This window comes from Crassostrea angulata, unplaced genomic scaffold (assembly GCF_025612915.1).
Source record: "Crassostrea angulata isolate pt1a10 unplaced genomic scaffold, ASM2561291v2 HiC_scaffold_102, whole genome shotgun sequence".
In the NCBI taxonomy this organism is placed as follows: Eukaryota; Metazoa; Mollusca; class Bivalvia; order Ostreida; family Ostreidae; genus Magallana; species Magallana angulata.
The window spans coordinates 241173-268902 of NW_026441657.1; the positions used below are offsets into that span (position 1 = coordinate 241173).

Sequence of the window (27730 nt, forward strand, 5' to 3'; positions counted from 1 at the left end):
TATAGTAGACAATTATCATAACTACTTCAAGGAGGAAAGTAAACAAATCTGGGGTCTTGTGAGTAAAACAAAAAACCCCACAATTTCGTATTCCAATTTGTTTGTTTTAATCTTGCAAAGTCATTTGTAGATGGCCTTTGACATAAATTTATGAAGTCAAAACCGTATTCTCTACAAGACTTTGATAATTGTGACATTTTTACCTATCAAATAAGTCATCTTTCGTAAAAGTCATCTATAGTGTGTTGTAATCTTGAACCAGGGTCATTTTTTCAATGAATGCCGCGAGTTTGGTGAGTTCTATAATATGGAATCGATTTCTATACTATAATGATTGTCGTGGATCCAAGGTCGCTTTTGAAAGGCAATGAATACTTTTTAATAATCAAATTGTTAGAAAGATAACTACTTAAAGATTGGTATTCTTTGTTGGCGCCACTTGGCGGCATAGATTTATTAAAGTTTGTAGAAAAAAAATAAGCTTGCATCTTAATTAGCTTTGCACTTTACTCATCAGGGGAAGGGGGGATGGTGTATCATGAATTTATTCCTTTAGAAGGGTTGCAATCCTGACATCTTTGAAAATATTTCTTACCTGATGACGTGTGTCCGGTGTTGGACTCGAGTTTTGATAAATCAGGCAAAGGTTTTGAATTTGCTAAAATGTACTTACTGAGTTGACCTTAATGCACATGCGATGCCGTTAAGCAACTAAGAGATTCGCCAATATAGATGACTTTACCTAGCTCGTGTTTTTTTTACATTGGGAAATAGTGTATTGAATAACAACTAAAACTAACATGAATAATGAACTGTTTCTTTATTAAATAAGAATAAATTTGAACTGCATGTGACTTTAAACAAAACTTGAACGAAGCTTATTGGCTTGCATTATGATACGATGCGATGATGTGTTGCGTAAACAGGTAGTTTGAGTGTTAGTCAATAATTTTTCGCATATTAAAAGGAAATGGGGATTCAAAATAGATGTTTTACTTTTTAAAAATGACAACGGAATTAAGAGAAAAAAACCCCCAAATTTTATTATGCAGATGGTTTCACGCATCAAATTTCATCATCTATCAGTTTACAAGTCATTAAAACTCATCTAGAAATGCACTAAAACCAAACCAAACCGAGTTGTTTTGGACATTAATGTTAGTGTCGCTTGAACACGATCGCTGTCTAAAAAAAAGTTGCAATGGGATTAACACAATGAGAAAAAAAAATTGATCCTGAAGCTATTCGATGTCTGCATTTACAGAGTGGATCTAAATAATATATGTAGAGAATAATACAGCCCGAGACTCCAATATCAGCCCTCACTCCGGAGGCCCGAGGTATGATATTGGTCGAGGGCTTTATACAGGCTGTGATATGGAAAAAGGGCATATATTATTATATTTATTACATACTTAGTAATAAAATTTAAGAAAAAACATCAGCTTGAACCAGGGACGTATATACTACCAGTTAGTATATACGTCCCTGCTTGAACAAATTGATTTTAAATAGTATTTGAAAGTAGTCTGTACATGTATTAAATAAAAATGTATCTTACTGTTTTACCAAACATGTAGCTACAGAACTAGAATTTCCCCATAGTTTTAAACTGCACTTATATATAAATATCGATTGTAACAAATATTTATTTGTAAACATGCACAAATACAGAATGAAAGAAGGCAGAGGAGTCTCGCAAGGGGTGTGATACGAATCCGTATTAGCCCAAGGGCTGATAACCTGTACCAGCCCCGGAGGCCGATACGAGTTTTGTGATGTCATCTGTATCACCTATGCACAAAACCTGTATTTATTACTTGGTATGTAATAAAGTTCTTTATGATATCAGGTTTCAATGAGAGGCCGCTGGCTCATGATATATGCCACGCTGCAGTATTTACATTCCCCTGAGCTTGCGCGGCTATGAAGCAGAAGGGAAACTCAACTATACAAATCGTGTAAAAATTCGATATTTGCTTAATCATGGGTTAGGCTAATTAACTTTGTGCGTCACCATGTTTTTTTAAAAAAAGAATACGTAAGATGGGGTTTGACTTCTAAATAATAGAATATTTGATAAATGAACATGTTTGATGATATCAACAAAATATCTACCGGGTACCAGGCTCTGTAAATTCGTTTAGGAAAATATCAGTAAGCACTGGTTAGAGGAAAAAATTCAAATCAGCAAAAATACATGTATGAACATAAAAGAGAAAATCAAGTCATTTGGCAATAATGGTATCCCTTTACTTCCGGCTGGGGTCGGAAGTGGATCAGGGATCTGGAAGCGAGCGGAAACGACCGCCCGGTTCTCCCTGCCGTACGTGAAGTCAACGTTACAAAGGTCTCGGTCACACTGACACAGCTTCCCCGGAAGTGATTTTTTTCTTCCGCCCGGCGATGTAAAGTTCTTTGATACACATCCGGTCTTCTTAGTCCTTGAACAATCTCTCAGATGGACTACAAGGGTACAATGATTAGTTATAAAGTCTACTTATCATCAAATTACGCAATCTGCTAGAAATTGATAATTGAGATCTTTGCCGGGGGGGGGGGGGGGGGGTCGATGCTTATTTTTGATAATTTCACTATTTTTTTTGTCCGAAAACCCCCTTAGATCATCGCATAAAACTTATAACTACCTAAACTGTACGAAGTGTATAAGTATCATAAAAGTGATTATTACGTTAAAGTACAATATCTTGATAAAGACAAATTAATAACAAATTCTAAATCGTTGAAACTAAACTACATTGTTTCTAGTTAAAGCTTGGATTTGTCATGCATTTATTGATTCTCAACGACTCACTGACATAACATTCAAAACCATGATTAACTCAGATCCTTGTCACCCCTGCGAATGTGTTCGGAATGTTTTCTTTATCGTTGCTAAGTATGTAATAAATCCAGAGGTGCTCGAATGAAAGTTCACGAGACTTCACTGAGATTTGTTCAGTTCCTGTGAAATTTCGAGCGGAAGTATAATTGTTCGGATAAAATTCTCAAAATATGCAAGTACTTGTCGTTTTTTCATATCAAATCCTACTTTGATTTATATTAAAACATGAAAATCTTTCAAGATGTTTGTCTTAATTCACCATCTAGCGGTTATTTATATTAAACGATAACATTCAGAACAGAGTTATCGTTCGTGTTCAACCACGCGTAGAGTGGTTGAAAATATGAACATTGGGTTGCTTAATAAAATCATAGCCATTTTTGATGCTTGTGGTGAGCAATACAATGTTTTAAAAAAAATATTGGGTGTCTGTTTTGCATAAAAACATGTTATATTGTAGCCGTTTTCAAGCAACGTATGCATTCTGCATAAAATAGAATAGTCTGTTTCACTATTGATGCTATTACTAGGTCAGACGCGGATCGAAAATTATCTCTACTAAGCATGATAATTGTTTCAACAGCAGACAAAAACTTTTTTTTGAATTGTCACATTTATTTCTAGAACGCATTTTATCCACCAATTAATGAAGATAAAGTTTAAAATCAATGAACCTTTAAATTTTATATTTGACTACAAATACCTAGATTCTATGAAATAGACTATAAACACGAAGCGCGATTTTTACTGTGAAACTGAAAGGGTCAAATAAAACCAGGCGGTCTAAAATTTAAATGACAATAACATTCGCAGGGGTGCTTGTGACCGCTCACATAGGTTACTATTTCACAAGTGTTGATGCGATCTACGGGAGCGAATCCAAAGGACTAATTTTATTCATATTGGGTGATCGCGTAAAATCTTGGACCATTACCCACCTTCGTGTCCCTGGGGGGACAGGATTCTGTTGACCCTGCAAGTTCCATCACAGACCTCCACAGTGGACTTGTTGTGGACAAGAGACAAAGCATCCGGTCCACAGAGTGCGCCGTGACTGAGACTATTACAGCGAAGACATAGGAGACTTGTCACTGAAAGGAGGAGCGAAGGTAATTAATAGAACAACCATGCGTGCATAAGGCTGTAACAGCGCAGAGATAATAGAGTGGTCACCTAATAAAGAGAGAAGGGAGGTAAATGGAACAGCCATGAGGCACAGCGTATACTTGTCACAATAAAAAGGAGGAGGGAATGTGATAATAGAACAACCATGACTGAATGCTTAATTTTGGATGTTGTCGGTCCTATGACACACCAAGCGGTGCAGAGAAATAGAATACCGCTCGTCATAGGACCGACGACATCCAAAAATAAACATTCATTGCTTATATTTATATTTTCATACTGATCATCATGATGTCTATTTGTATGAAATATTGTGTATCGCCGCTATAAAGTCTATTTTTACGCTCTTAGTCAGGAATATAAAACATTCCTGGAACACCTATATTAACATGTTATTTGGTCAGCTTCCGCGATAAAAATATAGTGCCAGAAACTTTGTGGATTGTTTTGTTTATTATTAAGGAGTAGATATATACAAATGACTGTTTTTCAAAAGTACATATCAAATTGGGTAAGTATTATAAGATTGAAAGTTTCATTTAATCTTACAAAAAATAAATACACTCAAAACAAGTGAAGGCGTTTATATTTGTGCTCATTGCGCATGAATCAACAAAGTATATTCATAGAAAATTGAACGTCGCAGATTTCGTCGCCGTTACAGGACAGAGACAATAGACTAGTCACCGAATAAACCAATCGCAACTTCTCGGGCCTTTCCGGCAAGCTCGGAAAAACACCTCGAATGTATTAACATCACCGGATGTTAGAATTTCATACAAAATGGAGTAGCATCCCATTAAAATAAATATCGGCTAGACAGCCTTATAAGTCGCTTCTGTGTTATATTTTAGGGTATATCATTTACTTTAATGAAGTCTAGCTTGCATCTCAACAGATCGTAAAATGTGTTGTATTTATATCAAGTTTTATAAAAAGGGGGGTTGTCATGGACGCCTAGGTAATACATTCGAGGTGTTTTTCCGAGCTTGCCGGAAAGGCCCGAGAAGTTGCGATTGCGAATAAACAGGTTTATTGTTCGGTTAATCTTCCTACAGTTTTCAAGATAGGAAGATGTTCTTTTGGATATCATTTGTACATATATCAGAAGTGCGCATATTGCTATAGGCCTATAGAGTTTTGATTGTTAATTATACCAGCTACTGAACGTCATTTTGTGGGCAAAATATAGGGTACCCCTATTGTAAGGATAACTCATACAGTTTTCAAGAAAAGATTAGTTGTACTTATATTAGAGGTGTGCATATTGTTAGGATTTTTGATTTCTAGTAATTTATGAAAAAAATACCAGCTGTTGAACTTGGTCATTTTTTGATAAAAATATTGCATACATAGTACCCCATTTCTCTCGATATGGTCAAGTAACTAATCAATTCAGGGTTGACAAATGTATTAATGATACTGTTCACACAAAAGAAAACCCGGTTTGCAGGCACACTGACAGCTATTCTCTTCTTTCCCTATTACCTCTCTCTGATATTTTGGTAATCAGTCTACAGCTAACATTATTACCATGCTATTTTGCCCATGTTACTTTCGTTCGGATGTTTTGCCTAGTACACAACTTGTAGGTAGGTATATTGGCCTCAGACATACAGGTGACCGAGCCCAGGCATCTTCTCATCTGGTATCCCAGCTATTTACAATTCAGCTTATCGATATTTCCAATGACATGTTTATTGTTTAATATGCTCAGGACTATCAAAAAAGTAAGGTAAGGCATTTTTTCTCCATGAATATAAATGTCAATGAAAATTCTATAAAAATGTCTATTTTCGGAACAAAGTTTTGGCGTAAAATGTGAACGGTATCAATTTCATTCATTTGTTTCAATCGACGATGTATTGTTTTATTTCTTACACGTAATTCGTGCATTAAAACATATATAGAAAAAAAAGGTGTAAATCTTCATCATATTAAAATCTTCATTATTTTTAAATCTTCATCATTTTTAAATCTTCATCATTTGATTCAAAATTCCACACCAATTGTTTTCATGTTAAACACTAAAAAATGAATGAATGAAGAATAAAAAAAATTCCTATCGCATCTGGTAAAGCCACTCAGGTAGATTATACTATCCCCCCCCCCCCCCCCCCCCCAGCAGACGTAAGCCACTTCAGATAAATTATAACCCCCCTCCCCCACCCCAGCCAACCAACCTTTCGCGCCTTACCTGACGGAGTCTCCATCAGCAAGACCAGTAGAAACCGTCTCCACACCCCAGATACACCCATGTCCGAGGGAGCTCAGTGACCAACTAAAAAACAAACAGGATGGAATCCTTGTTTTCCGTCTATTAGTGGCATCCTTCCGGTCGCGGCTACTTGTGATATTTGTGTTATTGCTTTCAAGAGCCCAAACAAGTTTATTACTCTCTTAAGATGAGCATACAATTCAAGGTGGTTATGGCTGTCCTTGTGGAGGAGTAGCGGCGGTTTGGCAGTGAAGAATTTCGAGGACTCTTCATTGTTATTTTTCAAAAACATGTTATATATATATATATATATATATATATATATATATATATATATATATATATATATATATATATATATATAATATTCAGAAGTATATATATATATATATATATATATATATATATATATATATATATATATATATATATATATATATATATATATATATATATATATATATATATATATATATATATAGGCCCCTTTTGCCAAGATGAAAAATTCGTACAGATGCTAAAAAGTTGTTTTTTTTCGTTTGATGAATTCATTTAGACGCTTATGTCAGTTAGAACCGTTTTAACAAGACCTTGGAATATCCGTTGGACGTAGCTATCTATTTCTTGCGTCAAAACAAGTTAAAAATGACGCGGTCTCACGCGAAATATACACCGATTGTGTGGTCTTAGCTCAAAAGCCAGACAAATCATGTTGATTTCAAAGAGCCATGGCTGACTGGCCAGCAATGAAATCGATAGGCCTACGTCACATTGCTGTTTGACACACAAAGTCCAAGCTCTTGTTAAAATGGCTCTAATTAGATTTAGTTAAACAGTGTTCAGCCGAAATAATTGTATGAATTGTGTTCTATTAGGTTTGCCTTATCTAGCCTGGGTACAAGTATGATAATACTGGTCGATATAGTTTGAATTGGACGTTAATATAAAGGAAAAATCTACAGACACTCCCCTTTAAAGAAACATTATTTCTGCCAAATAATTCTAAAGTTCTAAAATGAATATTGGTTATATAACAACTGACTTCTGTATTTTTCAATCACGGAGAGAGAGAGAGAGAGAGAGAGAGAGAGAGAGAGAGAGAGAGAGAGAGAGAGAGAGAGAGGTGCCATTGCCATTCCTTTTGATCGTCACCTCTTTGTCAGATGTAGTGCTTATCAAGATAACATGTTTCCTGACTTCCGATTGGTTTGAGAAGATAACAGATATTTCCTGGATTCTGGTTGGTTAAAAAGACTGAGATTACTTCCGTTGTATCTTTATTTTGCTGGCTAAAAATGATTGGAATGAAAAGTAGCAGATCTTTATTTTCTAGTTTAGATAAATTTTGCTGCTTGCAAAAATGAAAGAAACAAACATCTAGAAGTTAGAACTTTAATAAGTTTTTAAACCCCTTTATTTTATCGCTATATATTTAGGTTGGATGGTCAATATTTCAAATATCACCAATATATTTTTAAACTACCATGCATGTAATTAGAAAAGAAATAATTTATAATCCCTTTAATATAAAATTAGATGAATATAACAATGACTTCACATTTGTTGATCAGAACCCCCCCCCCCCCCCCATAAACTACAAAATTATTAATGAATGTATTGTTCTGACGTGTGGAAAACTGATTCTATTTGTACGAATATTTTATTATTTTATGCTTCTAACAAACAAATTAAAGGGGATCAATTTGGAGTTTCCGAAAACTGAAACTGTAATCTAATAAAAAAATTAATATACCAGAAAAAGTAGATGATTAAATAAATCCCAGCTTTGAAGTAAATACATGTTCACAAAATTTCAATGAAAATATAATTTGGTATTAAATGAAAAATTGAAATTGTAATAAAATATAACACCAGTACCAGAACCTGTTTAATTAAATATCAAATATTCTCAAATAATTGCAAGGTAATTGTCATAAAACTAATGTACAGTGTTTTTCGGAGACATATTCAAATTGACTTACCCCCCCCTCCCCCCATTACCCCCCCCCCCCCGCCCCCGCCATAAAAAATAGTGTTATATTTTTGTGCTTCAGCACACTGATCTTCCTTTAATCTAGAGTGGTTTTGACCATGCAACCCTAATGATTCTGAGTAAACCCTTAAATATGATAGAATATTATAGATATCCCCCCCCCCTCCAAACAAAAAATGAATATTGATAACAAGCTTCAAACCCTAAACATTGCGGATAAATCGAGGAGAATGGTGTATATTTGTAGAGGGTTATAAAAAAGGAGAACAGGAAACATTGCTGCCAGTTCTGTCAAGGAGATGTACGTCACTGTGTGTGTTAAACTGTTCCTGTTTACATGTATCTCTAGAAAGATGCTCTTTACAATCTGTATTGACAAAACAATCAGAATAAATGCATTTAACAACACTTGAAATGAATGCATGCTTTGAAGTCACGCGAATTAGGACTAAAGATAAAAACCAGAACATAATTAAGGTGGCTCTATACACCACTTTTTGATGACGCAGTACGCAAAAATGTAAATCTGGTAGCATGCAATTCCGGTACTGGCTGATTTAAACTGAGGCTAATTGTATGTGGACCGCTCTATCAAAAAATTTGTTGGTAATGAATATGGAAAATGAATAGTCTTAGATTTAATTTGTTAATTGGAAAAATCATTACTTACAAGTAATCTGACACCTTCACATTGTGTCGTATTATTTATCGTAAAAAACAATAAAATCAAGTATAATTTTTTAAATACTTTCTTTCCGATTTTTGATATCGTACAGCGTAGCTCAGTAGGTTAGTGGGTTCACTATAAACTTGAGTCATGAGTTCAAATCCCGTTGAGGACAATACAATTTTTAACTTTCCAAAATTTTTTAAAACGTATATTTTGGTTGAATACTGTGAAAGAAAATTCTAAACCGGTGAAAGTATATTAATTACATGTATAATATACTTTAATCCACATTAATATTGACAGATGTTCCTAACCATCATACGGGGATGGGAGGGTGGCTTTGAATTCCTCTCAGGTTGGGATACATAAATCCTATTAGTCAATTTTCCCCTTTATTTATTTGACTTAGTTTTGCATTAAAGCGAATAAATTCACTTATATAGGGCTATAATGAAATGTGTATGTATTTATCATTCCATCGTGATATTTAGGAAATTTTCTTTAACTCAGATATGAAAAGTCCCCAAGATGTTTGGGCCCTGGGATTTAGGAACGATAGCTCTTACCTGAGGAACTTTCATACCAAATAAAATGTAAAATATTTTTTGTGTTTATTTGCAATGATTTGTATTCAATTTTTTTATGTCAAGGTTATTAAAATACATTTTCTTATAACATCAAGCAGCTTTTTCAGATGATTTGTCAACAGAGTAAGAAAATATGAAAAATTATGTTTTGGGGAGATACTAAAAAAAATTGTAATAATAAAATTTTTGAATGTTAAGAAGTATTATATTTATTTTTAGGTGTCCAAAGGAAATATCCATCATATGACAAAAACATTTCTCTCAATTTCTTAGTAGTTAACTTTTTAAAAATTATTTTACAAAAACAAGAAAAAACATTTGAAAATTCTTTAAAAATACCTATAGTATCCCTATCATCATTTTAATATTTCATAATAAGTATATGTTTTGTGGTTTTCTATTAAAAATTGGAATAAACTGTGGGTGTATAGAGCCACCTTAAGTGGGAATTGTTTGAAAGCCTGTATAAAACTAGGTGTTATATGTGTTCAGATATCTCCAGAGAAAAATTTAATTTGAAAAGTCAAAAATCAAATTTCAGTAAAACAGTCAATTTTCATCGGATGATTGTCTTCATTGTTAGGAAAATAGAACCATTTAATGCAAATGCAACCATTCCAGCCCCATGCCCTTCTTCATGTGGAAAGATTTGCATGTACATATTTATGTATCTGAATTGGAGACTAATTTAAAAATGAAGATTTTAGAAGTCAGTGTCTAATGATAACTGTCCCTCTTCCAGTAAATATTAATATGTTTGTTAAATCTGAGTTAACCTCTGTTTATGCCTTTATAATATCAAGTACATATGCATATATTTTTTTTTTACTGATCAACTTGGCAACCAATTGGTGTTCCAATTAATATTCTCTCATGGTGCAAAAATTCCTGATTATGAAACTTAATATTACAGATGTTGACCATGAAGAAGTTGTCACAATGTCTGATTGTGGTTGGAGACAGTGGAGGAGTTTGATGGAATTAGGGATGCAAGCAGATATGCATTTAAGAGAGCTCGATGGTCGTGGCCATTTTTAGACTGTATTGATCTCCTAAGGAAGAAGAGCTATATATAAAAATATGCTGGTTGGCAGAAGAGAGAGAGAGTGGGAAGTCATAACAGTTTGTCAGGTATTTGATAAATTACATAAACTACATGTACTTTCGATTGGTATCTCTGTGATTGGTTTAATTTTAATGGATTTCAGGGGTATACTCTTTCATATGAACAAATTAAAACCCACACACAAAAAAACCCTCAAAAAAAACCCCCCAAAATCTTCATTAACTGTGCAAAATAATCCATGAAATTGCATCCCAATGAACCTTTAATGAATGATAACAATCCCCAAAAATTAGACCTCACAAAATTCAATGATTTGACAGCAGGGTAAAAGTTAACTGTAATAGTCCATATATTGTTGACTGAAATCAATAGTCCCAGAGATTATCACTGTGCCATTTATTTTCATTGATTTTACTATGTTTAATACTCTAAGCATGAGTGTGCCAATTGAAAATCTGTCATTTATTACAAATGTTTGTTTATTTTATAAGTAAATTCTAAAGTATGTAATTTTTTTATGAATTTTTTGTTTGTTATCCTTAAGTAAAGGAATGTACAAGATCAAGATTAGTATTTCATTTATAATGAGAAATATTAAGGCTGATATATAATATATAATCAAATCGAAAAAAATAAAATGAATTGTAGCATTTTGAATAGAAATCGAACAAATTGAATAAACCCTGAATTGTCCCAGCCCTAATCTTAATGAACCATAAATTGTACATCCTAAGAAATCCTTGTGTTTGAAGGTCACAATTATAGTTTTTGTTTAGATATTTCTCTCTGTATAAGTATTTTAGTTGATGCTATTTCTCATCTTTCAGGTCATTCATCTATGATCAGGACATTTTCTGGAAAAATAGAAAACTTTTCAACAAGATTGAAATCCTGTCGCACATGTACTTTGTCAACACTTTGTCACCACGATTGCAGTATCAACTGGAACGGAACTACGAAGGCCATGGAGAGTGACATGATAGAAGAGATGGCCAAGGATGTGCATGATGGGTCTGGTCGTATAAAGACAATAGTTGGTGATGAAGATAGCACAATAATTTCCAAACTTTGGATAAACATTGACACAAATATTGGTAAAACATTGGATGCTAATCATGTGAAAGAAATCTTAAGGAACCATCTATACTTTGTGAAAAATAACTCAAAACTTTAACTTTCAATGTCATACAGTATCTCAAGGATAAGCCAAGGACTTGTGCTCTTGTCCGCTTCAATATTTATGTTAGATATGTAATACAAATGTTGAGAGGGTTGTTCATTTTGGAGCGATAATTGTCAGCTTCATTATTTATGCTAGATTGGTAACACATGTAATAATGTTGAGAGGGCTTTTGATTTGGGTGCATTATTTGTATAAGTCTGTTGATTTATTGCATATACATGTGAGGAGTTAAATGTCCAGTATAAACTTGATTAGTATAAAAAAAATTCATACCATAATAATTATATGGTTGTAACAGTAATGGATGTTGTTCTACCGATTGGCTTGAAATTAAATTCGCCCTTTGTACTTTGCATATTGTACATGATGTAATGCTGATTTCGATCCTTTTATATGTTTCAGAGTTGAAAAAATAATTATGAGATACATGTAGGAAATCATAAATTAAATATTTATTTGTTTGTACCTATTATAATTATTTTGTTCCTACCTGGTATCTTGTTATAAGGTGCAAATAGTTTAAAAATTTGTACTTTAACAGAGAAATTTCAAGTTAAACAGAGGAAATTTGGGATTTAAATGAATATTTTTGTACTTTTTTGCTGAATTTTATAAAGTACTAGCATTGTAATAAAGATATTATTAATTGACTGAGTGTTTATTGAACAAAAAGTTGGTATTGATTAATTTATCTACATTAGAATAGTGTTTAAGTGAAAATGGCGCGAAATTGAAAAAATAGACCAGAGGAAATTCAGACTGCAATAGCTTTTTATCTAAGTCATTGACATATGAGTTTCTCCTTTTCCAGTGAAAGCATAACGTTTGAACATTTTATTTCAGATCAAAAATAAGACTTTTAATTATATTTAAATATATTTTTTGACCATTTTGCATTAAATGTCAACGCAAAAAGCAACAAATTAGAACTATGCAGAGGAAATTCGGTTGCAGTTTGTAAAATACTGAGGAGGCGTTGACAAAATATTTTTTGTAAAAAATCATTCTTCTGTTAATGTGTTATACATAGCATATAAGAAAAATGAAATCAAATAATTGCAAACACTGTAGCATTGCTTCATTTCTGTTGCAAGCGGTGTATTTTAATGAGCTTGAGCATTTCCAACAAGGGTATGTTTGGGTACCGTTACCATGGAAACAAACATATTGACCTATTAATATTTTTTATATTCTGTTAGAGGAAATGCAGTGCTATCCATTGAACCAAGTTTTATAATTTTTTAATTACTTTGGTGTGAGTCCCATACTCCCTTAACTACAGTACATATAGCGCCTATAAGAACTCCGTTCAAAGACATGGATTTTGAAAAAGAGGAGAGGGACTGATAACAAAAAATAAAATAAAAAAGAATAAACCCGACAGTTTAAAAAAAAAAAAGCAACTCTAAATTTTAATAATTTTATAACGTCATTTTGTTACTTTATCGCATAAGTTTTTTCATGCTTCTAAAATAAAATAGTGAGAAATAGTACTACAAGTGGGGAGTGATTACAAGTCTCCCTCCCCCACCCTATGATGTAATCTTTGAAAATATGTTGGCGATTAAATCTGAGATGTGTGTATTGTCGTGTGTTAGCTTTTAATATGAAATTTTTATAAAAAGTTTGGAATAATCACTTATGTAAATGGTTTTTTCTTTATTTGAAAAAAAAATCACAATATTACAAATGTAACTTAAGGTCACGTGACAATAAACAACAATAGATTGGTATCAATCAAATAGTCTAATTCACATCACTATATATACATGTCTATATGCCAAAAACAACAATAGATATTGTGATATAATGTTTTGTTTTTTAAATCGTACTAAATAAGAATAGAAAACACGGGGTAACGAACAAATGTTGCGAGGTTGAAATCCATCCACGGGTGTTCGAAGCGTAATGCTCAGTGGTATATATAAAAGCTGAGACGTCTGTAAAAGAATAAGAGACCTACAGCACGGAGAAAATATCAGCCAAGTCAGATATAATAAACAGAATTGTAACCACACGCATAAACAAAAACTAGCAAAACGATGTTGGTATTCTATCACGGTTTCTGCAAAAGCCACAAATAGTTACTGGTTTCGTTAATAGCATGCTGTGTAAAACGTCGTACGTCGCTTCAGGTGTTTCTCCGACTGTCGCGACTGTGTACCAGTCATTCACCACCGACAGAACAAAATTATGTTTGTCTGTCTGTCTTCTGTCAGTCTGCTTCAATTAGCCAGAAGTGGAAGCAAAATCTACAGACAGAAAGACAAGGCGAGTGCCACGGTACTGACCAGGGTGAAAGACACGCTGATTTTCATCATTAGTTTGTCCACCCTGTTACAAATCTCATACCTCTTCAATAGGCGGTTATAACACAAGCAGGACTTGCCATTGGACGGATTATTCGCCATACTTGATACATCATGAGGACGCTCATTTTTTTCTGTCTCGACGTCGATCCGCGTTTTGTGACAGTTTTCATCAGTTTTTGCTGTATCATCATTCTCTACCTTCTTCGATACTTTATGATTAACTTCTACGACCGATTCTTGAAAAGCATCGTTTTCGTAAACATTTTGATGCACAGACTCCCTATGAAACATGTTCGCTGCCCTAACAACTAAATGTCGGTCTCTGATGACTATGATTGATATAAAAATAGAGAGGACGCTGGAAATAAGATGCACACAGAGATACAAAGACAAAAACGGGATGTTTGTGGATTTCCGCGGCATGTTTTCCTCAAACAGGGTAAGAAATACAGTAAAAGCGAGTAACACAGTCAGACAATATGTCATCCTCTCACCGGAAGTGACGGGAAGACTATGAGCTAAGGAATTGAGGACTGCCAGGAGGACCACCGGAAACACCGTACTGATCAGCGCGTACAGAGGGCGCCTGCGCATCACCAGCGTGTAGCGCACCTCCGTCATGTTGAATTCCCGGATAAAAACCGACCTCATATCGATCCCCATCACCTCCCATTCGCCATTTTCCGACAAGTGTGCCATTTCGTTTTCCCGCTTTATGGGGACCAGTTTCTGCATCCAGTCTGTGGTTTGCCAGGCGGCTATTCGAAGCTCGCACGACTGTTTGTCAAAGGGGAACTTTTGGATGTCAAGCAGACACTCAATGGTGTACTGGTCCCCGGGGAACCACATCACAACCCCGTTAGAGAACACAGACACGAACGGGTTGATCCCCAGGTCATGGGTGTTGGTCTCGGAGAAGTACATGCTGACGTCAGGCACCCAGACCTTGTTGTACGGGATGTTGACGGACTTAAGTCCCCCGAACTCCCGCTCGTCCCACACCAAGAAGTCGTCCCGCCAAATGACCATGAACCAGCCCATGAACGTGATAAACTGATACCTCTCTTCCACCGTCCTCAGCGAGTTCATGGTGAACGTGATGTTGACCAGCACAGACTGACTCTGGTCCCTCCGCGGCTTGATGATGGCGCTGTAGTTAGACAGGAGCCTGCTTTCTAGGACCCTGGCGTCGGTACACACAGACACACGGACCAGTAGAACCACCGCCAGGACAGCTACCCACCACCCTGCCATCCTCACTTGTATCTGAGGCACCCAGACAACGATTTTCTTGCAAACTTAGTCTGAAGAAGTCGCCAGACGCATTACCTAGTCCATTAAGCCACCAGCGTAAAAGACCAAGATCTAAGAATCTTGCGCAACTTTAGGATGATCCAATTATCCCCTTTTAAAGGAGAGTTTTTAATTTGTTTTCTTTATTATAGGTCATAATGTCCCGATCAGCCATCAATTACAGTCATGTGACATCCTGCCCTACAGAAAGTGAGTTCCTTTCTTGGAACGGTAGAATTGATCTCGCTTAATGATCATTCATTACAGAAGAAGTAAGAGCTCGCTGTCCTTCTCTCTGTCTTTTAATGTTTATTAACGTCCTTATGATCAACATTTTAGTAGTGTCCTTGTGTAAGAGGTCTCATTAATAGCACCATCGGAAAAAATAATAATGTAAACATCAATCTGCTAATTACTCGGTGACTGGAAAATAAGAAAAAAACAAAGGATCAAAATATCAATATATCTGGGGTGCTATCAAACATCAGCGCAGTTATATAATACCAGTAGATCGCTTTATGTATAGCAGTGCCAGTAAAGAGCCGGACAATGACTGGGTTCATCTCCTTTTTCATCATTTGTTACAATATATTTAATGAAACTGCAATATTCGATCATTACTGTGTACAATGTTTTCATATATTTGGTGTGATACTCTATGCTATTGGAATTGTGAAATTGCTTTAAATACTACAATTTATATTGAATAAAGCAATTTTAAAATTAAAATATCATATCACACCAACTAATTATACCTGACGCTGGATATTGTAACCATCGAAGCGAATGGTTTAGCAAGGGAAAACCACAGGAGGGAGTTGTATTTCTGATTTTATTCCTTAGGGTCATCCCTGAATACTTTTTTTTAATCAATTGTTCTAAAAATCCTAATTTAATCAAATGACTGTTAGAGTAAACATTTAACAATGTCAGCTAACCATTCAGTGTTGAAGAATTCTCACTTGAATTCCCTATGAGTTAAGACTATCCAGTCGGATTAGAATTAATTATGCATGTAATGGCATGCATCCTTTAACTAATAAGAAACCTGAATCCATATAAAGCAGCAGGTCCAGACAGGACTAAGCCAAGAGTGTTAAAGGAACTAGCAGACAGTGTGGCACCTATCTTCACCATCATCTTCAGGTGATTCCTATTCGTAGGCGAGGTACCAATAGAATGGCCAAAAGAAGTAAGTGTCAGCCCAGTCTTCAAAACAAGATGATAGATGTAAGGCTGAGAACTACCGACCAATTCCACTGACGTGAATCTGTTGCAAGATCATGGAGCACATTGTTTCTAGCCATATTATGAATCATACACACATGACAACAGTAGCATTGTTTCTAGCTATACACACATGACAACAGTAGCATTGTGTCTAGCCATCTTATGAACCATACACACACGACAACAGTAGCATTGTATCTAGCCATATTATGAACCATACACACACGACAACAGTGGCATTGTTTCTAGCTATACACACATGACAACAGTAGCATTGTTTCTAGCTATACACACATGACAACAGTAGCATTGTGTCTAGCCATCTTATGAACCATACACACACGACAACAGTAGCATTGTATCTAGCCATATTATGAACCATACACACACGACAACAGTAACATTGTGTCTAGCCATATTATGAACCATACACATACGACAACAGTAGCATTGTGTCTAGCCATATTATGAACCATACACACACGACAACAGTAGCATTGTTTCTAGCTATACACACATGACAACAGTAGCATTGTTTCTAGCTATACACACATGACAACAGTAGCATTGTTTCTAACTATACACACATGACAACAGCATGACAACAGTAGCATTGTTTCTAGCTATACACACATGACAACAGTAGCATTGTTTCTAGCTATACACACATGACAACAGTAGCATTGTTTCTAGCTATACACACATGACAACAGTAGCATTGTTTCTAGCTATACACACATGACAACAGTAGCATTGTGTCTAGCCATATTATGAATCATACACACACGACAACAGTAGCATTGTATCTAGCCATATTATGAACCATACACACACGACAACAGTAACATTGTGTCTAGCCATATTATGAACCATACACATACGACAACAGTAGCATTGTTTCTAGCCATATTATGAACCATACACACAGGACAACAGTAACATTGTGTCTAGCCATATTATGAACCATACACACACGACAACAGTAGCATTGAGTCTAGCCATATTATGAACCATACACACACGACAACAGTAGCATTGAGTCTAGCCATATTATGAACCATACACACACGACAACAGTAGTATTGTGTCTAGCCATATTATGAACCATACACACACGACAACAGTAGCATTGTTTCTAGCTACTGTAAACGTGGAAATGTTGACGATGTGTTAATTTTGACTATACGTATAAGAACTGAGCGTGCCCACTCTTTGCTAAGACATACCGGCCCACCAAACTCCTCCAGTTGAAATTTGTCTTTATGAAGTAAAACGCCACGGCCAATACAGCGAACGATGTTGGTATTGATAATCCCTCCTGAAATGCGCAAATCTTTAATATAATCTTGAACGTCTTCATCCAGGTTTCCGAGTAGTGGTGGCCTTCCTCGTTTCTGGGGTGTAAGAGCGGTTATGGGCGAGCCATCATTTCTTTTGGATTCTAACAGATATGCCGTTTTAAAACGTCGAACTGTGCTTTCCTGGACATTTTTATTTAGCGTCGTTGAATAATATCTCGCAGCTTTTGATGCTCCGTGGTTAATGGCATAGCGCGCTATTTTAGCTTTAGTTTCAGGTGAAAATCGTTCGTAATTACCACGTTTACGTTTTCTGCTACCACTTGGGCTAGATGGACTACAGGTTAACATCTCCTTTTCCACACTTTCATTCACATTTTCAATTAAATTTTTTTTCTCGGGCGTGTTTGCTTTTTGTGGATCAGGCAAGCCTGGTTTTACCGCAGCCGTTTTCAACCAACGCAACATCGTGAATGAGATTAGTTTGCTCAATTTAGCAAAACATAATTTGATATGTGTTCAACTTTTGAAATTAGAAAAATAGCCAAAGGCATGCAGTGGTCGCTAATTATTGCAATTTAAGAGAGATGACTATAGCCTTAGAATACAATTTAATCAAGAAAGATAACTCTAACCCTGGCATTATAAGAAATCAAAGATAGATAACTCTTACTCTTATTAAAAAATTCGTCAAAATTAAAACTCGCCAATTGTCTCTTACAAAAAAATCGTCAAATTTTGAACTCGTCAATATAACCACGTTTACAGTATACACACATGACAACAGTAGCATTGAGTCTAGCCATATTATTAACCATACACACACGACAACAGTAGCATTGAGTCTAGCCATATTATTAACCATACACACATGACAACAGTAGCATTGTTTCTATCTATACACACATGACAACAGTAGCATTGAGTCTAGCCATATTATGAACCATACACACAGGACAACAGTAACATTGTGTCTAGCCATATTATGAACTATACACACACGACAACAGTAACATTGTGTCTAGCCATATTATGAACCATACACACACGACAACAGTAGCATTGAGTCTAGCCATATTATTAACCATACACACACGACAACAGTAGCATTGAGTCTAGCCATATTATTAACCATACACACATGACAACAGTAGCATTGTTTCTATCTATACACACATGACAACAGTAGCATTGAGTCTAGCCATATTATGAACCATACACATACGACAACAGTAGCATTGTTTCTAGCTATACACACATGACAACAGTAGCATTGTTTCTAGCTATACATACATGACAACAGTAGTATTGTGTCTAGCCATATTATGAACCATACACACACGACAACAGTAGCATTGTTTCTAGCTATACACACATGACAACAGTAGCATTGTTTCTAGCTATACACACATGACAACAGTAGCATTGTTTCTAGCTATACACACACGCCAACAGTAGCATTGTTTCTAGCCATATTATGAACCATACACACACGACAACAGTAGCATTGTGTCTAGCCATATTATGAACCATACACATACGACAACAGTAGCATTGTTTCTAGCTATACACACATGACAACAGTAGCATTGTTTCTAGCTATACACACATGACAACAGTAGCATTGTTTCTAGCTATACACACATGGCAACAGTAGCATTGTTTTTAGCTATACACACATGACATCAGTAGCATTGTTTCTAGCTATACACACATGCCAACAGTAGCATTGTTTCTAGCTATACACACACGCCAACAGTAGCATTGTTTCTAGCTATACACACATGACAACAGTAGCATTGTTTCTAGCTATACACACATGACAACAGTAGCATTGTTTACACTCTCTAGCATGGACCCCGCAGCAAAAGATTTTTATCTTTGAAACTAGATCTCCATTCCATGTTACTGCTATGTCCCATGGCTTGTTCTCTGACTTGGTTTGGACTGACTTCACTAGTTCCCTCTGCAAGTTGTAGAGATGCATCTTTTTGTTCTGGACACTTCCTCATCTCTTAGACAGGACACGCTGAGTATTTCATTAGAGATTCCATAACTCCATATTTCGTGTTTATATCTGTGATGATCCGTGACACGTCATTGAGCGGTTTGTCCGGGGAAGAGGACCCAACACCCGGATAATTCATAGTATAGATTTCTTCATTTGTTTTGATAGAAAAAACCAAACTGTTGACGAAGCTGTTCCTTAATTTTTTTGCAAGGAGTGAAGCCTGTTAAGGAAACTGAGTTTAGGGGGTACTCTTCTGAAGTCCACAATACTGGATTTGTAGGCAGAGACACAGCTGACATCATTAGAGTCCAGTAACTTCTTCAGATCAGCAATGGTCTGTGTGATTTCAGAAACGATGATATGATGCATATGATTTCATTTTCCTGTTTATTTGTGTATACACCTCTATTTAATAGAGATCAGATTTCAAATACTGTTTAATGGTGTCTATTTTTCAGCGCAGGTTTTTTTTTATGTTTATCTATAGCTGTTGTCTCTTATTTTTGCATTTCGCTCTGTAAAAGTTCTTTTTTTTGCCCTCAATATGTTTATCAATGTCTTTTGGTTATATCCATAATGTTCTCAAAAAATGCAGAGTTTACTAAGAATGTCACATTGTTCATAGGGAATTAGATCTCCGGTTTTCAAATGAAATCACTTTGTGTTCTTTGGATAGATCTGAGAGGTGTTCCCCACACAGGCTTTACATAGGTGTGTGTCACAAATGTCAACCTACATGGGGGGGGGGGGGGGGGGCGTATGAAAGTTAGTAGGTACAAAAATACGTGTAACGGTACCCAACAGTGATCTTTAATATCATTCATTATAAATAAAATTAAAGCTGAGCAGACAGCAAACGACATATTGTTTTATTAATCATTAAAATTGTAACTGGAAACAGTATGACAAGGGCAGGTACCCTTATAATCAAATCATATCAAACAGCTAGCTCTAGTAAAGTTTCAACCCAGGTAAGAGGATTTCTGAACTATGGTCAACACCACCTTAAACGAAAACACTAGTATGATCAAAAAAAAAAATCTTGCCTAGATGGCCAAGTGGTAAGCGCGGTGGCCGCTCACTGCTAGTTCACCGGGATATGCGCTTGGTTGGTACGTGATCAAATCTTCTTAAAAGCCCTTCGGGGTTCACAGGATTTGATCAAGTGACCAACCAAGTTCACAACCCAGTGAACGTTTTATATTGCTGTTTATTTTAATCAACTGCTTAAACCATGTAATGTTTAATTATGACGTCACGTTGCGTACGAATACACAATGTTATATCAAAAATTTATTACATGAGTAATATCCTAGTATATTGAGCTAAACATGTAATTAATACTCAAAAATGCAATACATCCGAAGCATAGGTATAATGTTTTTATTTCATTTTACCACGTTGTAATTGCTACGTTCATATATGACAAAGTTGTAGAAGAGTCTCTCAGATATCTATTTTTTACATTAATGTGCAAAAGCATGCACAAAGAAAATCAAAGTCGGTCAAGGTGAGGTTTTGCAGTTAAAGAGAGATAACAGAAATTCCCATTGTGACAATTTCGTAGTTTACCGTGAAAAATAACAGGGTGCAGCAATTCATCAATTTCTTAATAAATATTTACTGAAATCGGGAGATTTGGAAATGTTTCAAATAAAATGTTTTCGTTTACATATAGTTGTTCAAAATTGCGACATTTGTTGCATTTTATTTTATTTTTAAATAGTTCAAAAGAAAGTAATATAATCTTGATGTAAATAGTATCATTATCTTTAAACATTTGAGGCAAAAAAACCCAACATACAATTAACACACAAATGTTCATAATTTACTTACTTGTGTACATTTCATAAAAAAGACAGTTTGAAATCGTGAACTTTGGTCTTTAGTTGTTTTAAAACAGGTGAGGCAAAATCATTTCAATTTTATGAGAAAAAAAGACTTTAATACAGTTACAAGTAACAAAATAATATTACCTCTTCCATAAAATATTTATGTTTTAGAGCACGTAGAAATTATGCTACTTTATAGTTTGTGCAAATGTAATATTCACAAATACATGTATACATGCAGTTTGTTTATATGATTAAGCTATGAACACAACATTTCGTGCACAAATTCATATATGAAGAAATAAATTATGTTTGTCTACATGATATTATATACTAGTATACCGGTATTCACTTTGTATACATATAATACATACAATATACGCATTATAAACATTACACGGTTCATTTAAATGTAAAATTCCCACAATTTACATTTTCGTATACATATATATACACATATTGACTTTTTTGGAAGAGGCATTCTTCCTCATCATAACTATGTCCTTAGTTCACTGGTTAAATACACAGAAGCAGATTTTTTTGAAGATTTTTAAGGAATAATGCATTTTACTACCTATTCATAAGAGTCCTGCTATAACACTACAACCCGTGACACGGGGGGATGGAATTCACAATTTTGAAAGAGGCATTCTTCCTCATTATAACTATATACTTATTTTACGGGCATATAACCCGGGAGCAGAGGAAAAGATTTGAAAACAAGATTTTTGGGAGTTGAACTCAATCAACTCTCCTATGCAGTTACTCTGGCAAACCGAAAGTGAAACAGTGTTTGGACCTAAGTACAAATCATCACCGCTGAAAAGACGTAGATCTCGAAAATAATAGCACATATTTCAGCTTGTCTGTAAATATGTGCCGTTATCAAAGCAAGTTTATTTATAATCCTAAAATTTACCTAGGACTTATATAATTAACATTCTCAAAATCTATCATTGTACTATTCGGAACATTGTTGACTTTCCGGAAATATATTTTGTTTACGGTTGATAACCCGTGTTTACGTGGTCACTTCCTTTTCTATTTTGATCAGCTTCAGTGAGGTCGGTTAAAGTTGATGAAGATAATTTTTTGAATTATTATTTGTTAGTTTGTTTAATATTATAATTATACACAGACAAGTTGTTGATATTAACTTTACAGTCATCATTGTGTTATTATATTTCGCCGATGACTATTTGTTTTAGAGATATTTACGGATTTAATAGCTCTTGATAGATATCTGGTAGGATATGCCATGCGGCCATCGTATGGTTTGTTAAAATCACGTAAAAAATTATAATTAGTTGGAATGCTCAATTAAATTTGTCTCTTGAACAGTTTTATTTTAATTTTTGAGCCCCTTTTGCAAAGATTAAGAATGCCTTAACGAAAACCAAGTCAGCCACAGGCCGACGTGCACGTGGAAGTCGAGCCGCGCACCAACCATGGAAAACGGAAGAAGGACCGGGCCACCATAGATGTACCACAGACCTCGAATCTTGTTCCGGTGAAGCATGCTGAAGGTACTAATGTGTTGGATAGCGTTAGCATAGAAACGGTGGGTGTAACACCAACACCGATAAACTCCATTCAATTTTCTTTGGGGCACACTGTGAGCGAATCATTACGAATGAAAATTGTTGAAGGGAAATATGTAGATCTGGCCTTGTTGTTGAAAAATTCAAACATTGAAGATACAGTTAGTGAAAGAGTTCTTGTTGTTGGAAATGATGGTCAAATGGTCAGTAAATCAAGGTCTGCAGTAAAAATAACCTCCATTGAAAAATGGACGGATGCATTCTTGATCTATGTTAGTGTATTTACATCTGTTCATGTAAGCAAATTTCAAGACATGCTGAAATATATGCATGATGTTAGGACAGGGGCTGAAAGGTCTGCAGGTTGGAAGTTGTATGATGAACAGTTCCGGTTAAAAATTGCAATGGACCCTGCTAAGTCTTGGACTTCAGTCGACTCTGAGTTATGGGTTATGTACATAGTAGGTGGGCAGCAAAATTCATTAGCATCAGGGGCCTACAATGGGAATAAGTGTTACAATTTTAATTTCCAGGGATTCTGCTTTAAAAAGCAATGTGTGTATGACCACAGTTGTATTAAATGTGGGCAGGGCCACTGCATGATTAACTGTCCTATGTCCATACATGTGTCAAATAGGCAGTCCTTTTTCAGCCCAAGACAAGCATCAAGGCCAGGACATCAGCAAGGCTTTAGACCACAGGGAGCCAATTTCACAAGACCCTCTAGATTTTCAACCCCCAGGTTTATGGGACCTAGGTCGCACCCCAATCAATGTCTCGCATATGTCCATTTATCTAGACAAGTATCCTATTAGTCAGGTTGCAAATGAAATATTTCAAGGTTTTACATATGGTTTTATGCTTAATTATCAAGGTCCTAGAATTGGTGTTTTTTCAAATAATTTATTATCAGCTGACCAACTCCAAGCTCAATTAGAAGACAAAATATGCAAAGAAATTAGAGAAGGAAGAGTAATGGGTCCCTTTTCACATCCCCCAATGCCAAATATTCATATTTCCCCTATAGGCTTAGTACCCAAATCCAGTGGTGGCTGGAGAATGATAACTCATTTGTCATACCCTCCATCACAGGGAATTAATTTTTTTATTGATCCAAGTACATGCTCAGTCAAATATACTGCTTTTGATACAGTTGTTGATATGATAGCCATGTTAGGGCCCTCAGCTGAGTTAGGTAAGGTGGATATCAAAAATGCTTTTCGTTTGTTACCAATACATCCAGGGGACTTTGATTTGCTAGGATTTAAGTTTAAGAATCAATTTTACTTTGACAAGTGTTTACCAATGGGCTGCTCAATATCATGTGCTATATTTGAAAAGTTTTCAACTTTTTTTGCAGTGGGTTGTTAAAGAAAAGGCAGGTTTATCCACATTAGAACATTATTTAGATGATTTCATATTTGCTGGAAGAAAACAAACTGGAGAATGTAGGACTTTGATGGAAATCTTTAAGCAAACATGTAATGAATTTGGTATTCCACTGGCAGATGATAAAACACAGGGTCCAGTGACTTCTCCTATTTTTCTTGGTTTAGAAATTGATACTGTCCAAAGGTGTATTAGAATTCCTACATCAAAGATTCTAGAATTAAAAGGTTTATTAAAAATTTTGATTGATAGAAAGAAGGTCAAAAGGAAGGAACTAGAATCATTAGTTGGTAAATTAAACTTCTTCAGTAAAGCTGTTAGGGGAAGCAGAGCATTTAATAGGAGATTCTATGATGCCTTAATTGGAGTAGCTAACCCAAATTTTAAGATAAGGATATCTAAGGCAGTTAGGGAGGACATGCTCATGTGGCTTGGTTTTTTGAATAACTTTAATGGGGTAACTTTCTTTCCACAGCAGGAATGGGTCAATTCGAGAGTGTTACAGCTGTATACTGACAGTGCGGGATCTATTGGTCTGGGCTGTGGTTGTTTTTTTCAAAATAGTTGGATGTATTTTGAATGGCCACTTGATTGGGAGAATGAAGCAGTGATGAGAGATATTACTTTCCTTGAGTTGGTTCCCATTGTATTATCAGTAATGACATGGGCTAGGCACTTCAGTTCTAAGAAAATTCAGTTTTATACTGATAACATTGCTTTAGTAAGCATTATTAATACACAGTCTTCAAGGTCCAAGAGAATCATGTCCCTACTCGGGGAGTTGGTCTTGATGTTGATGCAATTTCATATTACATTTAAAGCTAAACATATTCCTGGCATAGATAATTCTGTATCAGATGCCATTTCTCGCAAACAGTGGGAAAGGTTTCATCGATTGGCACCACTAGCAAAGAAGGATCCGGAGAAGATCCCTTTAGAGTTTCGGAGGCTAATCTTGCAGGTGAAGCATCTAGATTGTTAAGGGCAGCCATTTCGCCTAATACAACATCTGCATATAGCACAGGGTTGAATGCATTTGAACATTTTCGAATTAAAGCTAATATTTCAAATATTTGGCCACCTCCTCAAGTCCATATTGTGAATTTTATAGCTCATCTGTCATTAAATGGCTATGCTGAATCCACAGCAAGAAATTACATTGCAGCCATTGGGTATCAATGCAAAATCAATGGTTATCTTAACACAACCAATAGTTTCATAGTTTCAAAGTTACTTGATGGGCTTAGGAGATTGAAGGGAAAAGCAGATAGTAGGCTTCCAATTACAGAGCAAATTCTTGGTAGAATTGTTGGGGCATTGTGCAATATTTGTTCTAATACTTATGAATCTAAATTATTCACTGCAGCATATACCCTGGCTTTCTTTGCCTTCCTTAGAGTAGAGGAAATAGTATTGAGTAAGGGCAATGATTCTCATTCAATACTTGGTATTAATGATGTAAGATTGGAGAACAACCAGCTTGCCATTGCAATAAAGTCTTCCAAAACAGATCAATTAGGGAAGGGGACAACAATAGTGCTCAACTCCTATGACTCCTGCATTTGCCCAGTGAAGTGTATGTTAAGTTTTTTACAGATTCGACCAAAGTTGTCAGGTCCTTTGTTCTGTCATTATGGGGGAAAACCTTTGACAAGATATCAGTTTGCTGCAGTTATAGATAAGGCAATCGCTGCTATTGGTTTAGATAAAAACTTTTACAAATCTCACTCATTTAGAATAGGTGCAGCTACTACTGCTTTTCAGCGAGGGTTGTCTGATGAGGAAATCAAAATTGCAGGAAGGTGGAAATCTAGTGTTTTTCAAACATACATACGGTCACCACTCACACAATTTTCACCTCTTTGTTAATTTTCTTTAACATTTCAGAGCTTAATCGTACAAGTGTTTGGATAGTTGGTTCTTCAATCATAAAGCATGCAGCAATTGAAGCAAGAGTAAGACCTGGGGGAACAAGCCTTGGACTGAAAAGCATGGGGATTGAGTTATGGTGGCAGGGGTATGGGGGTTTAAAATTTGTAGATGTGGCCAAGAAGTTGAGGTACCTAGCTACATTGCAAGATTCTCCTCAATTTATTGTTATACATTGTGATGGCAATGATTTGGGCCAAATTCCATTGTCTAAATTGTTGTACAGGGTCAAGTGGGACATCAGACTTACGGCATCAGTTTTCCCTGACTGTCAGCTTGTCTGGTCCTTCATATTGCCGCGAATAACATGGAGGTACTCCCAGAGGCCTAGGTGTATGGAGCAAGCTAGAAATAGGGTAAATAGGTTAGCTGCGAAGGAGGTTTTAGCTTGTGGAGGGAGAATAATTAGACACCCCCAGTTTATTGGCAAACCCCAAAACCTCTACAGTTCAGATGGTGTGCATTTGTCTAAGTTAGGAAACTACCTCTTTCTGAACAATATTCAGGGGGCATTAGAATATTTTGTTAGGGACGGGAGTAGCAGACACTTCCCAGTTTCATAAACTCTGAAGTCAACTTGTGTCAAGACATGAAGGGGAGAATATGAATATCTAGGTTTAGCTATGGCTACAGTGGTATAGAATTGAAGGTTCCTACCCCACTATGTGGCGGTGGGCTGCCTGAATATTGTGTAATCATATTTACACATTCATTCAGGGAGCCCCAGTGGCGAAATCGTCACATTCAATTCCCAACTTTGGACTATGATTGTTTACGTTGAATGGTGTTCTGTTGAAAAGTTGTTGTTGGTTTGTATAACATAGACTCTGAATTCTTTTAAAAATATCAATTTATTAAAACAATAAGTTAATATAAAGATTTAATAGCTATCAGGTAAATATATAGTTTATTGTTGCCATTGTGTTGGTAGCATAATTGCGGTTTTACCCAGCATGCTACTTGCCCGTCAGGGACAACACATGGAAATGTTGTAGTAGGGGGCGAGCCAGTTGTTCGGCAGTCCCACTGATGTAAATATGCTGCAATATTATATGAGAACCACTGTAGCCAATTTACGCCATTACTTAATAAAATTTAAGTCTATTCTTACTGGTATTGTATTTTATGTTATTTAGCACTTTCAGTAGTCTTTTGATAATAAATAAATTCGGTGTACTGTATGCTGAACCATTGTTTTTCAAAAGAAA

At 35.6% G+C, this 27730-nt stretch overlaps 3 protein-coding genes across 3 annotated transcripts; 1 reads left to right on the top strand and 2 right to left on the bottom strand.

Annotated features, from left to right (window-relative positions):
• Positions 1-942: 942 nt before the first annotated feature.
• On the bottom strand, positions 943-6329 carry LOC128169145 (uncharacterized). Its single transcript, XM_052835307.1, has 3 exons — positions 6168-6329; positions 3784-3936; positions 943-2466 (listed from the first exon to the last, which is right to left on the bottom strand). Exons 1-3 carry the CDS (start codon positions 6226-6228, stop codon positions 2183-2185), a joined length of 498 nt encoding a protein of 165 aa, XP_052691267.1. The 5' UTR covers positions 6229-6329; the 3' UTR covers positions 943-2182.
• A 7256-nt stretch (positions 6330-13585) lies between these two features.
• LOC128169142 (neuronal acetylcholine receptor subunit alpha-7-like) lies at positions 13586-15818 on the bottom strand. The gene has a single exon (XM_052835304.1). It carries the CDS (start codon positions 15251-15253, stop codon positions 13940-13942), a length of 1314 nt encoding a protein of 437 aa, XP_052691264.1. The 5' UTR covers positions 15254-15818; the 3' UTR covers positions 13586-13939.
• Positions 15819-24365: 8547 nt separating this feature from the next.
• Positions 24366-27152, top strand: LOC128169153 (uncharacterized). Its single transcript, XM_052835317.1, has 2 exons — positions 24366-24399; positions 26481-27152. Exons 1-2 carry the CDS (start codon positions 24366-24368, stop codon positions 27083-27085), a joined length of 639 nt encoding a protein of 212 aa, XP_052691277.1. The 3' UTR covers positions 27086-27152.
• Positions 27153-27730: the final 578 nt, after the last annotated feature.

Bases quoted from the DNA above. Each gene is read 5' to 3' on its own strand.
- LOC128169145 (XM_052835307.1), bottom strand. From the start codon at position 6,228: ATGGGTGTATCTGGGGTGTGGAGACGGTTTCTACTGGTCTTGCTGATG. The intron at 3,937-6,167 runs GTAAGGCGCGAA...TCCTCCTTTCAG, and splicing joins GCTGATGGAGACTCCGTCAG to TGACAAGTCTCCTATGTCTT. The intron at 2,467-3,783 runs GTGGGTAATGGT...GTACCCTTGTAG, and splicing joins GTCCCCCCAGGGACACGAAG to TCCATCTGAGAGATTGTTCA.
- LOC128169142 (XM_052835304.1), bottom strand. From the start codon at position 15,253: ATGGCAGGGTGGTGGGTAGCTGTCCTGGCGGTGGTTCTACTGGTCCGT.
- LOC128169153 (XM_052835317.1), top strand. From the start codon at position 24,366: ATGATAGCCATGTTAGGGCCCTCAGCTGAGTTAG. The intron at 24,400-26,480 runs GTAAGGTGGATA...TTAACATTTCAG, and splicing joins AGGGCCCTCAGCTGAGTTAG to AGCTTAATCGTACAAGTGTT.